An 18,279-nucleotide genomic window follows, 5' to 3' on the forward strand; every position below is an offset into this window, starting at 1 on the left:
AAAGTAGTGAGAGGAAGTCTCCCCATCTTCTAAGTAACTGTATGGCTGTACTTCTTCCAAGACAGATCTGTTTGTTCTTTTTGGCAGTGTATGCTACGTTGAATATTCTTTGCCAGCACCGTAATTCAAAGGCCTTGTTTCTTCTTCAATGTTCCTTATTCAATGGCCAACTTTTACATGCATACGAGGTGATTGACAATGCCCTGGATTGAGTCAGGTACACACCTTAGTCCACAAAGTGACATTCTTGATTTTCAACACTTTAAAGAGGTCTAGCATGGTGGATTTGCTTAATACAATGCATCGTTTGATTTCTTTACTGCTGCTTCCATGAGCATTTATTATGGATCCTAGCAAGACAGAATTCTTGACGACTTCAACTTTTCTCCTTTATTCATGATGCTCTTTGTCAATTTGTGATCATTGGTCAAGTTGTGATAATTTTTGTTTTCTTTACATAGAGCTGTAATACATACTGAAAGTTGCAATCTTTAATCTTCATTAGCAAGCACTTCAAGTTCTCTTCATTTTCAGCAAGCAAGATTTCTTGATTCAAGGACGTGCCATTCACAGCAGAGAACAATGTTTCCTTTTGAGCAATAGCTTATGAATCGTACTGATGCCTTAAAAAGAATGACTATTTGGTCTTGAGTCAGAGAACATGTGTGTGGCTCTGCCCATGGCGATCTGGATTTTTCTGGATTAGCAAATCAAATAGCAATCCATTGTAAAATGGAAATCATACAAGGGAAATTCAAAAAGTTGGTGAAAAAATCCATTATCTTGTCATTCCATTTTCCCACAAACCTTTTAAAACCCTGTCATATAGTTGGTATCAAACCTTGAACCAAGCCAAAAGATTTGAGTAAACGTAACAAGTAGGTAACCCAGACATCAATCCCCCAACACAGTTATACCCGTGCCCTTCCCCCTGCTTGTACTTGTGGCGATGTTAGCAGTTTTCATGATCAGCTATGTTAGAGTGAGCGGAGGGAGCAGACTTTTTTAAAAGATGGTCATTTCCCCAGACTCAATGCATGGTTAGAATTGATGTACTTGGCAGTTTTTGAAACCACCAAACTGAGTCCAGTTAAAAGCCCATCCCCAATTTTAGACTCATCTCTCAGAATATTATCTTTTCCAATAGATTAGCCTCATTGTGTGTTTTAAAAATTGTGTCAAGTTTTGTACTTGACTTTAGCAAGTTTTAAACCACCTGTGTACTGCTACCAACAAAGAAGTTTCAACAATCCACTTTTCAACCCATTCAAATCTCTTAACCCCCTTATTTAATTTCTTTTTCTCTTCATTTCTAGAAGCTCTGTTTTTAATCTTATCTTCTTATTGTCTGTGGTTCACTAATGATTGTAAAAAATGACTATTATATCTCTAATAAATTTTCTGTATTTAAAGTAATTTTTATATTATTTTTATAAACATATAATATTTTATATACTTTATATAATATTTTTATTATTTATATCTATATTACACTTGAGGTGCTTATCTATACTTACGGGGGTTTTTTAAAGTCAGAAGTTTTATTTTAAAAGATCACCTTAATTTTCTTTCATAACAAATTCAGCAGCTATTCACCCACTTAGATTTATTCATCCTTTAACAATTGAAGCATTAAACAATGACAGTCTTTACTGTCAACCCTAAATAATGTTATACTCATTATATTTCAAATGGTTTTGCTTTCTCGTGGAGAAAAATTAGCCCAGGCATAAACCTTTGATACTTTCCGCTTGTCACTCCTGCAGCACAGTTTAAATATGAAACTGTTACGATACTTGGACCATTTCTATGACGGGCAGAGAGAGCTCAGTAAGAGTGACGGTCGTGTGGCCAGTCTTGACAGTCAAGAGCTATGCCCTTTCATCCTCTGTTCAATCCATTTTAATCTCTGGCTTATATTATTCTCTAGATCTTCCTGTTTGTTGCTAGATAGCTGATGTACTATTTCTTCCTTGTACAGAACTCGAAAAATCTCACACTGAATTGCAATTTCTTGCAATTTCTTCTCATTATAACCCCTTGTTTCTAGCCTTCTGTGTACAATACACTGTGATCTGTTCTCAGTACAAAAACAATATGAAACCAGGTTTCAGGGAAGAAATTACGACCATGATAATCAATAATAACTCGATTTTCTTTCCTTTGGTTTCTAACTCATCAGCTCGTCTATCTTCATGTAAAATGGGGCAGCCATACTCTCTCTTCACCACAGCCATCATACAGCTGCCCTTCTTTAGCTAACTCACCCACACGAGGGTATTTCAGGCCTGATCGTGATGCAAGTTATTTCCTAGTGTGGTTTTTCCAACGCCTGCTGTACCGGTGAGTAAGATGTGGCTGCAGCATGGGCTCCACAGCAATGGCTCCCAGCGTCCCCTACTCATGTCTGTTTTGTCTACTGATTTTGCTCAAGGTATTTTATCTCCTCCTGCATTTTATCATTTTGTTTGTTGGCTCATTTTCAACTTTTCTTTCCCTTAGGACTCCTGTAAAGATTGGGTTGTGGATGAGTCTCTCCAGAGCGGCTTTATATGTACTTCTATCACGTATCCAATGGTATCATATCATTGGACCCAAAAAAAGCAGGTATAGGGTTTCAGTTTCTCAAAGAAACCTGCTTTTATATTTTTCTGTCTAGAGCCTTATACAGGGACAAGCTTTCTTATCATGCTTTGTCTCCCTTTCTTGGATAACTTAACTCTCTGAGCCCAGGCTCTTCAGAGAAGTATTGGTCTCCTTGTCTCACCTGTTACAGAACCCAAAACTCAGTATTATGAGGCCTATAAATGATCGGATCTTACTTTCATTATGTATATAAAAGAAGAAAAATTATAGCCAGTATTTTGTGGAAGGGACCGCTGTTTAACTGAGCCTGCCGTGTTTCAAGACCAGACTCTCTCTTGACGACTGCTCATTAGTCAGCCAATTCTTAGAAAATGATTGCCCGCTACCTTACTCTCCTTGTGTCATTATCTTACTCTCCTAGAGTGCCTTTTGCTGCACTGTCATTTTTGCCTTACCCCCAACCAAAAAAGTAACGCCAAAAGGAAAGACTTCAGTAGAGAGAGAGATAGTGAGGGAAAATCATGTATCATACAGCGTTACCTCTCTTTGGCTGTCTAGCAGGGAGAAAATAATTAACATTATTGGACGCTATTATAAAATTTGCCCTTTGATGATGGCAACAAATGTACAAGTGTGCTTGACACAATGGATGGATGGATGGATTGTGATGAGTTGTACGAGCCCCCAATAAAATTATATTTTAAATTAACAAAATTAATAAAATTTGCTTTTATTCATGCTGTAGATTTTAATGAATAATAATAATTATATAAGAAGTTGGTGGTAAAAGCATTAAATTGGACCGTCAGGTGTTGCTAAAATTCCGAGACTAATCAGAGAAAAGAAGCTTTAAATTTAGAGATATCAGAGTCCTTACCTATCTTCATGAATCATTCATGTGGTTTTGCATATCACTGACTGTTAGAGAATCCCATAACTAATGAAGATAGAATAGGTGATGTCCTATTCCTCCCATGCACCCTTCTTTGTTCCTTCATCCATATGACTGAATTGGCTTACTGCATATTTATTTTTTATGGTAGATTGTAAAACTGCCGGTCATCCACTATAGTGACCCAACGTTGGTGTTCTCCTTTCTGTTGCTCTATGGCATCACTACTGTGCTCTTTGCCTTCATGCTCACCACGTTCTTCAATAAAGGTAAGTCCAAAACTCTCTGCCAAGCTGTCAGTCATTTTTTTATTTGTTTGTTTGTTTGTTTGTTTTGCACCCAGTGGGAGCATATTTGGAGCCCTGTGAAAAAAGCAGACAGGAAGGATGGGCTGGGGTCAGGATCTACCACTGCTGCTCTGAATTTGTTTATAAACTGACGAAAACTCTTGCTTCTCCAATTTCAGTCAGTAGAATTTCTTGTTTTTCCTGCCTATATTCAGCCACTGTCGAGGGTCCTGATCCTCCCTATAGTATCTGAAATTCAGCAATATACTCAGAGATAAAAAATGTCTTCACTTGTCCAAATGCAACCCAGCACAGTGGGTTTTGTTTTAAATGTCTTTAGGCCATTGGTTCTCAACCAGGAAGGGTTTTTGCCTTCCAAGGGAACCATTGGCAATGATTGGAGACATTTTGGCTGTGGCCATTTGGAAAGTGCCTGTAGTATTTGGTAAGTAGGTGCCAGGCATTCTTCTAAATACTGTACAGAACAGGCCCTGTCAACCAAGAATCCTATGGCCCACAGTGTCGTTAGTGCCGAGAGTGAGGTAGAGGATGCGTGGCTCCAAGTTTCCTAAATTCTCCTTAATTTTGCAATACTTTACTCATATTCGCATCTCTCTGGTTCCTGAAAGAATTTGCGTTTACATTCTCAGGGCCCTACTTGTTTTCTATATCAAAACAATAAATAATTTGAACTTTTAAAGAGACATAATTTTATGAAGAAGTCAAAAATTTTAAACCAATAAGAAAACAAAGCAACTAGGTATAAGAAAGCTAGAAGGCTAGAACTGCTTCTAGCCTGTTCTATGGGTTCACTGTGAATTAAAACGGACTCAGTGGCAACAGGGTAAGTCAGTAGGATTTGGAGTTACAAATAAAGGAAAACTCTCCTGAAAAAAACGTCTCTGGATTAAGCTGTATCAAATATAGAAGCATCAGTACAACGTGCAGTAGATTTGAACTGGCCAGTGTTTTCAAGAGTCCCTGGGTACTGACACTGGTCTCCACTATCTCCCAACCTAAAAGGTTGGCAGTTCAAACCTGCTCACTGGAAGAAAGGCCTGACAATCAGCTGACATGGAGCACAGCCACGAAAATACACGCGATGACCATGAATTTGGTTCGACTGCACAGCAACACATTTGCTTGTTTGTTCCCAGCACTAGCGGATTTCTCAGTTCTTTTCTATGTTAGTTCCAGAGCTAAGATTTCAGTTTTCTCTTCTGATTTTCTTCCCCATTTTCTGTGCTCTTTCTGACCTTGCACTGTTCTATTTGGCTTCTACAGAGTCTTCCTCTAACCTTCAGGCCAGCTTTAAGCTACACCCTCTTACTTTTAAAGGTTTCTGTGGGTCAGTCATTAGTGACTTCTCCCATCATGGCTTACCCAGTAGTATTTCATTAAACATTTACTAACTTTCAGTAGGATTAGACTTCTTCTACTCTTACAGACACCATGAAGTCCTAAACGTCCTGGGCCACTCAAAATTTCAATTACAGTGTCCTTACTATTCATACATCCTATATTTTTTCAATTCACCTATTCACTAAAATTTATTTGTAATCTCAAAATCTCTCATTAGAAATAGAGTGCCAATAAACTTTGTTGCCCAAGGCTTACCATCCCAGATCAGTGCTTGGTTGTCTTTTTTTCAGCTTTCATTTCAGCTTGTGCCATTTTCACAATCTGTTTAATGCCAAGGTTTTTTTTGTTTTGCTTTGTTGTGGGTATTTTTATTGGTGATTTCACTGTTTAGAAATGGCCACGAAGCTTTGACCAAGTCGGCTAACAGGAACTCCACCTAATATCAGATATCCTATCGTCTTGGTTCCCCTCTTCATATGAGCTCAACTGGCAAAAGGTGCAGGTTCAGACTGGCTCACCCTGCATCGCTTTTCTGGATATTGCTTCCCCGTCCCTCCTCAGTTTTCTCTCCCCTCCCCACCTTTACTGTCCCTTAGGACCCCTGGTGGCATAGTGGGCATAGGCTCCTTGAGAGAAATATGAGGCTTTCTGTTCATGTAAAGATTTGCAGTTTCAGAAACCCACAGGGGAAGTTCTCTGTTCTATAGAGACACTGCGAATCGGAGTCAACTCAGTGGCAGTGAGAGAGAATTTACCTTCTCTGGTTTTTGTTATGTTTTTTTCCCTCTGATTTCCATTTCCCTTCCTCTTCTTTTCCCACCTCCCTCATCTGGTTTATAGTTTGGGGCCTTCTTTCCCCCTCTTCTATTTTCATTCTCTTATTTAATTTTCATTTACTTTTTTCCCTTTTTACTTATTAAGGTGTTTTTTCTTACTGTTGTTTGCTTGTTTTCTCCAGCATGTATTATTTTTTCTTTATTATTTTTCCCCCTCACAGTAATGGTTCCTACACAGCTGAATCAGACTTGTAGCTCTTACACAACACACACTTGGTGAGGGCTACAACACGTGCCCCTTTGCCACCTGATCAGCAACCAGCCATCCAAATTCGGCCCTCAAATGCACTACATGAACCGAGAACAGGTCACATAGTCCCACGCCTTATGACACCCACCACAGTGCAGCAGGTGAGTGCCTACAAACACTCCAAAATCCAGTCATCACTTACATGCAAATGCCACTCCATCATAATAGCTCAGAGACCACAGTCAAGTTCAATGCACACTGAGAAAGGAAACAGAGTGGCTCAAACAAGTGGCCACCATACAAAGCTAGAACCCTTTTTTGAGGAAGAAATGACACTGAAACTCCCTGATAAGGAATTCAAAAGAATGATAATTAGGTACTTTCAGTTGCTTGAAAGAGATCAAAAAAGCTTTAGATGAAATCAAGGAAAGTACAGGCAAGGAGTCTCCCAGGTCTCCCAAAAAAAAGTCGGGGGAGGTGGGGGGGGGGAGGAAGAACCACATGATGATCCTACGGATTGATCAGTGCAGAAAAGGCATTTGACAAAATCTAACCTGATAGGAACACTCAACAGGAAAATAGAAGAAAATTTTCAACATAATCAGAAGTACATATACAAAACCAACAGTCAACAATTACTTCTCCAAGTGATAATTCCACTATGGGATCTGCTGGGGTTAGGTTTTTTAAAAACAACTTAGAGGGTCATTCTCTAGGTCTAGTAACCCCCCCTACACCTGTATTTGATACCTTTAAATATCTTCCAGTCTTAGTAAATTCTGATGGCATACTAATGTTCAAGTTCCAAGCCTCACTCATTTGCTCAGATTTTCACTGATGTTTATCATTTGTATATTCCTCAAGGATGAAGAATAGCTACATTTTATAGTAAACCATGTTTTAAACATAGAGTCCATTTAAAAGAGTAAGTCAAAAACTATTCCTACAAAACCATGGAAAGCTTTCTCATGTAAAAATGTAAAACTAGTGTTTTTTGACATATCCTCCATGTGAGTTTATACATTTAAATAATTTTTATTTAAATTTGAAGATGATTTGAACATTTAATAAAATGTAAGTATGTGTCTCTTCTTAACATTCACTATTTTTTTCTTTTTTTAATATATATTTTTTAAACATTTTATTAGGGGCTCATACAACTCTTATCACAATCCATACATATACATACATCAATTGTATGAAGCACATCTGTACATTCTTTGCCCTCCTCATTTTCTTTTTTTTCCCCCTCTTTTCTTTTTTTAACATTTCACTTTTTAAGGTGGTGTTCTCTCTAATGCTTCCAGAAGAATTTTGTGCTTTTTAGTAAACCAAGTCAAAATGGCAGTGTAGGGACTCAAATTGTCATCCTTTTAGATGTTACTTTTGTTCGGAGAATAAAAAGTCTGGAGATACAAGACCAGGGCTCTGTGATGGAGGGGGTACAATTTACCTATAAAATCCTCTTAAAATAGCCTTTGTGAGCCTCACAGTGATACGCAAGGCGTGAGAGTGAACATAAAGAACTAGTCAGGAGATTACCTTGACTTTAACAATCTACTCACTTTTCCATAAGAAAAAGTCCCAAATAAAATCATTTTTCCAAATAAAGTTATTTCAAGCATCTATTTCATAAAACATCTATATCATAAAACTATTCATAGGAGCACGTAAATTGTATACTTGGGTGAAATGGAAAATGTGTAGCTGAAGATAAAGGCAAATCCAGATTTGCTTCTTCATAATTGTACATTTAGATTGAAAAAACAAACTACAGAACACTTACAGCCCCGACAATAAGGCTTTCAAAACCTATTCTCTTTAAGCATTCAATTTACGGTAACTTCCTAATTAAGATTTTTTTCTTTCCATCCATTTATTTTTACTACTGGATTTTCAGATATAGGGACTATTGTCAAAGAAAGTATATATGTAAAATTTTAACACTCAGATAACCGATAATATTTTATAATCTATCTCTCCAGACATCTATTATACATATATGTAGACTTTTCCTTCAATTGTTTCATGTATTCTGCCCTTAAACGTAGCATTTTCAATAAATGGTTATTTTAAACCTTCATTTTAAACAGATATATGGCAGTTTTTATAGCACTGCAATTTCCTTAATTTCCTATTGATAATATTTGAAAAAGATTAAGATTAATATTATCTTTTTGTAGAGATCTTTTTAAGCTTCTGGAATTATTTCCTTGAAGTATATTCTTATGAATATAATTGGGCACATGTTTTGATGGAAATAAATATAACTTTCCAGTCATGTTATTTCCTGAAATAACTCTCAGTAGCACAAATGACAGATGTGATAAATGAACAGATGCTGTAGATAAAATTTCATATGCTATAATGCACACTAATGTCTTGCTTTTAAGGATTTTTCCAATTTTTCCCATTATTTTCCTTCAAATTTTCAGCAAACACAGCTATTACCATTGGAGGTTTCATCTACTTTGTGTCCTATCTCTTATATTTTGTCATCAGTCCTCACTATGTTTGGATGACTTTTCATAATAAACTATTTTCCTGCCTTTTATCAAATGTTGCCATGGTGTTTGGGGTCAATATTCTAATTAAATTGGAAAGTTTACGTGAGTATTAGTATTTTTCTTCTTAAATTATGGTTCTACTTAGCTAATTCATGACCATTCTCAGGAGTGATAAATATTAGAATTCTTTATTGCCAAGTAATATTTAAAAGAAACATAGAATGGTTTTTAGTTAGGACAAGAATAACAACTTAATGGCTATATTTGAGTTAATGCCACGCTTGTAAAAAGAATTGTGCATGCCAAAACCAAAGTTATCTAGGATTCATATCTGGAAATGTTTTTATGTGATTGTATCAAAAGAACACCTTAAGAGTTGAAGAAGGAAGTCTTTATGTGTTATTGTTTATTAATGTGATCAGTGAAGTACTAATTGAGCACCTTCTCTTACTCAGCTTCGTGCTAGATCTGAGGGATGGAAGAGAAGCACAAGTAATTGTCCCTCCTTATGGAACTAATTTTTTACTTATGAATGTACCCTCCAAATAATTACAGACAAAAACAATTGCTGTACAGTTGTAAATACATTGGGACTAGAGTTAAATGGCTTATTATTTTTCAAAGGAAAAGAAAAACTTAAGCAGTGTTTTGGTATTTGAAAAATAAAATTAACATATGGATAAAGATAATTTTAAAAGTCAATTTGAAAACAATAGTAGAGTTTCTCCTTTAATAGTAAATTGTGTGAGAACATGACTACCAGTAGTGTTTGATTTTCAAAATGGACAAATCATTGGAAAACTTAACAAAGGAAAAGAAAAATAAGAAGCAAATATCATAAATTAGAGATGGAAGGGTGACATCATAACAGAACCAAATGAAATAAAAAGAGTAACAACACATCACTGTGAAAGGCTGTACATGAATAATTTGAAGTTCTACATGATAAATTTCTAGAAACATATCATCTACCCAAATTAACACAGACTGATATAGAAAATGTCAACAAAAGAAGAAATAGATCAAGTCATTAGAAAATATTCATCAAAATAAAGAAAAAGATCGTTTCACCAGGAATTCTCCCAAATATTTAGAGAAGAGCTCATACCAATTTTACACAGACAACTCCAGAAGATTGAAAAGGATGACAAACTCAAAGACTCATTTTATGAAGCAACTATAACCCTGGAAAGATCAGGGAAAAGATACCACAAGATAGAAAACTATAGACTAATATGCTTTATGGACATCGATGCAAAAATTCTCAACAAATCCAGGCCCTTAGAATCCAACAATATATCAAAAATAATGTATCACGATCCAGTGGGATTCATACCAGGTGCACAAGTACAGTACAAAATTAATAAAATCTACCTATATGGTAGACGTAGGTAGACCGAGCAAAAAATAAGAACCATATAATCATATCAATCTGACACAGAAAAGATATTTAATAATATCCAACACCCATTCCTTATATAACCTCAATCAAGGAATAGAAGGGACATTTCTCAACATAATAAAGACCATAATGAAAAATTAATGGCCAACATTTTGTTCAATGGAGAAAACCTAAAAGCATTTCCCTGCCAAACAGAACCAGATAACGCTATCCCTTATCACCACTCTTATTCAACATTGTGCTGGAAGTCTTACCCAGAATCATCAGACAACAAAAAGAAGTCAACGAAATCCAAATGTGCAAAGAAGTGAAACTCACTGTTTGTAGATGATATTTTATATGTAGAAAACCCCAAAGATACAACAAAAAATTATTTGGCAGCATGGGGGGGATACAGAATTACATAAATCACATAAATCAATAAGATTCCTGTACACTAATAAAGAGAATGCTGAAAAATAAATCAAGAAAGCAATAGCATTTACATTGACCATACAAAAAATGAAATACTGAAAAGTCAACCTAAGCAAAGAAGCAAAAGACTTGCACAAAGAAAACAACAGAACACCATTACAAGAGACCTGCATAAATGGAAGGATAGTCCATGTTCATGGGTAGCAAAGTTTACCTTGTGAAAATGTCAGTACTCACAAAGCAATCTATACATGCAATGAAATTCCAATTCAGATCCCAACTCCATCCTGTAAGAAGTAGAAAAGTAATCACTAAATGCATACAGAGAAGGAAGAGACTCAGGATAAGCAAAAAACTTAAAAAGAAAATACCAGACCTCAAAACACAAATCATAACAGCAAGAAGTTGGAAACCGCACAACACCCCATCAATAGAATCGGTAGATAAAGAAGCTGTAGGCTATACACCCAATTGAATACTCAAAAAAAAAAAATCCACTGCCCTTTATATACACCCAATGGAACACTCAAACTAAGAAACGTCCTGCTGTCATGGCTGTGCCAACTCATAGCAACTCTATTGGACAGGGTAGAGCTGCCTCTGAATTTCCAGGACTAACTCTTTACCAGAATAGAAAGCCCTATCCTTTTCCCTCGTGACAGCTGGGGGATTCAAACTGCTTACCTTGCAGTTAGCAGCCCAACTCAGAACCACTACGCCACCAGGGCTCCTTAATGGAACCTTATGCATCTCTAAAAACAATGATGTTAGTCAATCACAAAAGGACACACATTGTATGAGGTCACTCATCTAAGCATAAGAAGCAATGAAAACTTGCATGCCAAAGGCAACAGCCTTTGGAGTTCCCTGAAAGAGGGAGGGTGATGGTGGCAAGAAGATGCAATGAACTAGCGGACAGACAGTTAAAGGTTTGAGTGTAACTGACGGAGGATGGCGGTCCCTAAGAGGAGAAGAGAATCAGGGGAGGGAGTAGTGTGATCGACTATTGGAGGGGGATGTTGGGTAGGTTGAACTGATCATCTGAAATGTAAACCTCGAAACTAATTCACAGTAAAACATTCATTAAAAAATAGCAATCACTCAAAGGTTATTTGTTGTACAGATGGGTTTCCAGTCTCTGGGGACAAAGAGTAAGTCCCTCACTCTAAAATCAAAGCCAAGTATGTCCAGTTATAGGTTTGATGTTTTAGGTTGCAGTTCAATTGAAATATAAGTAGCTGAAACAAAAATAATATTCTATTAAAATAACAAGTACGGGGAGGGAGGGGAAAAATGAGGACCTGATGCCAGGGGCTTAGGTGGAGAGCAAATGTTTTGAGAATGATGAGGGCAATGAATGTACAAATGTGCTTTACATAATCGATGTATGTCTGGATTGTGATAAGAGTTGTATGAGCCCCTAATAAAACGATAAAAAAAGAAAACACATGTAAAATAATAATAAATAAAATAGCAAGTCTCCAAAAATAATATTGAAGCAGGTTTTTTGTTATTTAGCCACTATCCCCGAAATAATTCTAATCAAGTCTGATATGTCAAACAAACAAACAAAACAAAACTATCTTTTGTTAATGTTTCAGAGATTGGAGTCCAGTGGAAAAACCTCAAAAAGCCATTAATTCTTGCTGATAACTTTACTTTTGGCCATGTTATGCTGATGTTACTGGTTGATGCCTTTTTATATTCTGTAGTAATCTGGTACGTGGAAGCTGTATTTCCAAGAGATTATGGTGTGCCTTACCCTTGGTACTTTTTTGGCAAGGTATGTTTTAAACCATATTGGAACAAAGTTTCTTTTTAGGCTTGAGAATTTCTGCCATTAATTGAAGCTCTTAGCAACACTCAGGGCCACCATTTCTCACCTAACAGTGAGAAGGAAATGTCTGCACTTGGTGAAGTATAAAATAAAAGCTATGAAGAATGTCGTTTCTGAGAATGTAAATACTCTCATGAATTTTAAATAAATTTGACATTATTTTTTTCTCTCACTATATCCTAACAAATTTTATCTGAACTCTGGAAATACTAGATTTCTTTGAGATGTCAACTAGTTCTTTGTTTTTTTTAAATTTATTTTATTTATTTTGTTGTTGTTTTTTTATTTTTATTTTTTTAGTTCTTTGTTATTAAGTAAAAATATCTAAATATGTCTAAAGCTAGATATCTATAATAGCTAAATTGCTGATTTCCATGAAATAAAACCATTTTTGTGTGATTTTTGTTGAGAATATACACAGTATAATACTAATCAATTCAGCTAGTTCTATATGTCCATTTCAGTGACATTGATTACATTCTTCAAGTTTTATAACCATTCTCACCCATGTCTTCCTTAAACATTGTGCTCTCTTAAGGGTATTTTAATTATATGAGATAAAATTGACAACAGCAATTCAAAAAAATTGGGAAACTTAGGGAAGAATTCATTTATATCATTGTGGGAGGAATAATTTGGAAAATCACATTTTGATGTCTCAAGGTAATTTGATCCTGCATGTTAAACTATAATGTTGTAATCTAAGTTTTTCTCTCCTTTAGTATTCCTACTGGAAAGAGAACACAACCTCCATTTTGCGAAGGAGAAGGAAACATTTAGGTGTGAAGAGAAATTCTGAAGAATTCTTTGAACCTGAACCTGAAAACTTGATGGCTAGTATCCAAATGAAAAATCTAACCAAGGTATTGTTCTCATGGGTCATTTTTTCACTGAGATTTAAAATCCATTTTGGTTTGCTTTTTCGGAATGTAAATACATTTACATACTTGAAAATTGAGAAAATACAACAAAGTAAATAATGTCTAATAATTATTAATGTTAATTTATTTCAGATCTCATAATACCTGAATTTTCATATTTTAAATCATACTGTATAATTTTTGTCCTGATTTTATTATAACAATGTGTCATAGTATTTTAGTGTATATTTTGAAAAGCATAGTTTTTATGGCTACTATAATTTTCACAAGTTGTAAGTATCTCATCGTAGCTAAACATGCCAGAATGTATAAAATTTTTGGTTGTTTAGAATAGTTCAGTTGATATTCATATATATAGTTCTTTGTCCGCAATGCTGATTATTTATTTATGATGGATTCCTAGAAGGGAAATAATTATATTAAAGAGTATAAAGGATTTATAATGTACATTACCAAATAGTTTTTCAAAAGAGTTGTGTCACTTTACATTTCTACTAACAATGACTGTTTCCCAATACCCTGAGTATCACTGATTATTATGATTTTAGAATTTTGGCTCATTTGATGGGAAAAATATTTTTTAATTTAAATTGCATCTTACTGTACTGCTGTAAAGGTGAACATTTATTATAGTCTTAATTTATGTATAATACATACTCTTATTTAATATATACACTTTTCTATATCTTTTTACTATAAGAAAATATACAAAAGATAAAACTTAACAATTTTCAAGGGTATAATTCAGTGATATTAAATAAATTCTCATGTCTTATAGCCATATGCACTATTTATTTCTAGAACATTTTCAGCTTTCCAAACTCTACTCATTAAATAATCACTTGCCTTTCTGTCTATCCTTCCACCTCAATTTTTGAATTTATGAATTTGCCTGTACAAGATCGAGGGAAGTTTAAAAAAAAAGTATGTCATCTAGGGTTGAAGCTCATGTTAAACACATCTCTGCAGCCAGCAGATCGCTGAAGACAAGTTCTCTCAAAAATCCAATAAAAACTAGTTTCTAAAGGATCTGATGGGCCAGTTAAATTCAAGCCAGGAAGTTAAACTAGAAGGTTATGGAGACTGATTCCAAAGTAATCACCTGGATAGATTTTTCTTGAAGGATACAAGACAATTCGTAGTGTTACACATTGGGCTGCTAACCACAAGGTCAGCAGTTCCAAACCACCAACCACTCCCTGGGAGAAAGATGAGACTTTCTTCCTCCCATAAAGAGTTACAGTCTTGGAAACCCACAGAGGCAGTTCTACTCTGTCTGTACTATTTGATTACTATGAGATGGAATCCACTCTTGGGAAGTGAGTTTGGTTGAATAGTAGTAGGGGTAGTAAGACGTTTTCAGAAAATTTTAAAACTTCCTTGATGAAAAAAAAAAACCAGGAAGCTTGCTCCAAGAAATCCCCGCCCCACCCCCATTATGACAATGCTACCTGCTCATTCTTCAAAGGTAGCAAGAGCTGTCCTATGCGAATTTCATGGGTAAATCATACCCCATCCAAGCTCTTAGCTTGCCCCTTCAGGCTTATATTTGATCCCCCAAACTCAAACATCTAAAAGGAAGATGAATTAAGTCTCTCAAGGATGCCAAAACTGCCGTTTAGGTTGCATGATCATAGAGCACAGAATTCCTTAGGGAAGCGCTAGAGAGGGGGAAATACTAACTTTAGAAGTATATAGACTTGGATGGAGGATGTGTCAAGTAAAAAGAGCTTCACATTTTATGATTTTGTAGCAGTGCTTCTTTTTTACTTCTTACCCTCACATTTGCACATTTGGGTCGTGCTTACTTCACTTAGTTAAATGGCTTCAAAGTTCACCCGTGTCATAGTATGTATCAGAATGTATTCCTTTGTATAGCTGGGTAATATTTCATTGTATATACATAATACAATTTGCTTATCACTTCACCTGTTAATAAACAGGAAGGTTATTTCCACCTATTGGCTGCTGAGAAAAATGCTACAATGAACATTCATGAACAAGCATGTGTTTAAATTCCTGCTTTCAAGTCTTTTGGGTCTACAATCATGCATCGATTAACATTTGTACTGTTGTGTTGTTAGGTGCTGTTGAGTTGGTTCTGACTCATAGTGAGCCTTTGCACAACAGAGTGAGCACTGCCTCATCCTGTGCCATCCTCACGTTTGAACCCCACTGTGGCAGCCAGTGTGCCAATTTGCCTGGTAGAGGGTCTTCCTTATATTTCGCTAATGCACTACTTTCCTGAGCTAGATGCTGTAAAATAGACCCTATGTGCTGTAGACACTGTGGAAACACTATACCATATTGTCCTTAGTCTTTAAGCATCTTGAACACCATATCATTGCCTAGTCCTTTTTCTTTAAACATCTAGAACATGCTTCATGCCTTAGCTTCATGCCAAGTGTCATGTCTATATCAACATGTTAAGAAGGAATTGTTATGCTGGGTCCTGAATTCACATCATTTGTAATTAATCTATATCACACTTTGTTTAGTCTTGTCTCTTTCAGCGTATGTTGGTTTGGGTTGACTAGAGAAACAAATTCAGAGACCTCATATGTGTATAAGAGAGAGTTTTATATCAAAGAGTAGTTGTATATTGAGAAAACATCCCATCCCAGTCCAGATCAAGTCCATAAGTCCAATAGTAGCCCATCCGTCCAATTGCAGTTAATAAGTTCCTTTTTAAACTCACACAACGCATGCAATGATGCCGAATGCAGGAAGATCACAGGCCAGTGGGTGGAAAGTCTTGTGGGTTCAGTGGTGGCGGAAGCATCTCAGTGCTGACATTAGTCTCCTCCTGGCTCCTCTAGCTCAAGGGCTCTGTCTCCATCAGCGAAGCTCCGTGTTGCATGTCAACAGGAATGTCTCACACAGAGAGAATGTGTCCTGCCTCCAGGGAGGAAAACTAGAGTTCCCAGAATCCTCTGGAGAAGGCCATATCTATACAAAGGCCTCATTAGCTATGATCTTATTGGCAGGCTAGACTCCACCCCTTTGTTCAAGCTATGTGGCTATGGAACTGCCACATAGTGTAACCAATTCCTTAACAACTTGGAGAACATTTTTCTTTGTTTCTGCAATTATCAAGATTGTCAAGGGCCTCAAGTACTCTCTCAACACAAGAACACTTTAGTCTAATAACCCGGCAGTCTGTAATGTTCACCTCACCGATATGATCGATGAAGACAAAATGGGTGCATAAGCAAATATGATGAAGAAAGCTGATGGTGCCCAGCTATCAAAAGAGGTAGCATCTGGGGTCTTAAAGGCTTGAAGATACACAAGCACCCCCATCTAGTTGAGAAGCAAAAAGCCCACATGGAAGAAGCGCACAACCTATGTGATCATGAGGTGTTGATGGGATCAGGCATCAGGTATCAATGACCCAGAACAAAAAATCATATCAATGTGAATGAGGGGGAGCATGGAGTGGAGACCCAAAGCCCATCTGAAGACAATTTGACATCCCCTTATAGAAGGGTCACAAGGAAGAGATGAGCCAGTCTGAGTGCAGTATTGTACCAATTAAACATACAACTTTCCTCTAGTTCTTTAATGCTCCCTCCTCCTCACCCCCCACCCCACCGCCCACTATCATGACCTCAGTTCTACCTTACAAATCTGACTAGACCAGAGCACGTGCACTGCTACAGATAAAAACTCACAACACAGGGAACCCAGGACAGATAAACCCCTCGGGACCAATAAAGAGAATAGAGACACCAAGAGGGGAAGGAGAAGGTGGGGGAGAATGGGGTCACTATTCACGATGATCTACATATAACCCCTTCCTATGGGGATGGATAACAGAAGGTGCAAGGAGACAGTGGTTGATGTAAGACATGGGGAAAATATAAATTATCAAGGGTTCATGGTGAAGTGGGGGGGGAAAGGAGCTGATATCAAGGGCTCAAGTAGAAAGAAAATGTTTTGAAAATGATGATGGCAACATATGTCCAAAGGTACTTGACACAATGGATGGATGGATGGATGGATGGATGGATGGATGGATGGATGGATGGATGGATGGATTGTGAAGAGCTTTAAGAGCCCCAATAAAATGATTTTTAAAAGAAAATATTGTCCAGGGCAACATGTCTATATCAAAGTAGTAACATTCACTAACTTTCCACCTACATATTGTTGAGAATCTTCATTTCATTCCCGTTGATAATTTCTCCTTTACCTCTTGCTGTATTCACTACTTTCACTACATGTAAGAGCCATGATGCATTTCACAGTAATGCTTTTTTAAAAAAAATCAAACCAATAATTCTGCACCACTAGAGATGTGCAATACATGGGATTGAATGTTGCCACCTCCTTTTACAAGGTAAACTTTTTACATGGCAATTAAAGTGCAGTGCACCACTGCTTCTTGCTCATATGGTACCTCCTGAAATGGTAGCATACTGACTACTTTTTAGGGCAGTGATGGTTCTTGCATCATTCAATGTTTTGCCCATAGAATCTTTCAATATTGCACCTCGAGGCTTGAATGTTTTCTTGAGTTTTTGCATTTAAGATAAGAGTATGTTCTTTATAAATTTCTAAGTCTACGTTTTTGCACATTTTATTGTAATGTTTTACTTTGTCTTCTTGAGCTGCCCTTTAATTTTTTCTAGTCAGTTCTTTTACTAAACTTAAGAATAAGCAACTAGTATTCTGTCCCCAGTCGGCCTAGTTTTAGGTGCTGCTATTGTACTTCTCCATCATCTTCTCACAGATATAGTGTGTTTGATTTCTTTGTATTATATTTGGAGAAGTCCATATATACAGTTGCTGTTGAAAAAATATTTGTTATGAATAAGTTGTTGGTCTTGGAAAATGCTGTCATGTGATCTCCAGCTTCATTTCTATCACCAAAGCCTATTTTCCAACTATTGTTCCTTCTGCTTTGTTTCTCATGTTTGCACTCCATTCGCCAATAATTATCAACCCATGGCTGATCAATTTCCAACAGAAAATGCTAGTAGAATTTTTCAATTTCTTCATTGCTAGCTCTCATGGTTGAAGCATGAATTTGAAAAATAGTTTATATCGATTGGATTTCCTTGAAGGTACATAGAATCCTGT

At 36.4% G+C, this 18,279-nt stretch overlaps 1 protein-coding gene and 1 pseudogene across 1 annotated transcript in view; one reads left to right on the top strand and one right to left on the bottom strand.

Moving 5' to 3' along the window:
• Positions 1 to 1,864: 1,864 nt before the first annotated feature.
• LOC142422894 (adenylate kinase isoenzyme 6-like) lies at positions 1,865 to 2,405 on the bottom strand (annotated as a pseudogene).
• A 169-nt stretch (positions 2,406 to 2,574) lies between these two features.
• LOC142422895 (phospholipid-transporting ATPase ABCA3-like) overlaps positions 2,575 to 18,279 on the top strand; it is an 83,143-nt gene continuing 67,438 nt past the window's right edge. Inside the window, exons 1-5 of the mRNA XM_075528114.1 lie at positions 2,575 to 2,607; positions 3,630 to 3,747; positions 8,589 to 8,762; positions 12,189 to 12,259; positions 13,036 to 13,176. Of these exons, the coding sequence (XP_075384229.1) occupies positions 2,575 to 2,607; positions 3,630 to 3,747; positions 8,589 to 8,762; positions 12,189 to 12,259; positions 13,036 to 13,176 (537 nt within the window). The remainder of the gene's footprint in view (positions 2,608 to 3,629; positions 3,748 to 8,588; positions 8,763 to 12,188; positions 12,260 to 13,035; positions 13,177 to 18,279) is intronic.

This window comes from Tenrec ecaudatus, chromosome 12, assembly GCF_050624435.1.
Source record: "Tenrec ecaudatus isolate mTenEca1 chromosome 12, mTenEca1.hap1, whole genome shotgun sequence".
NCBI lineage: Eukaryota > Metazoa > Chordata > Mammalia > Afrosoricida > Tenrecidae > Tenrec > Tenrec ecaudatus.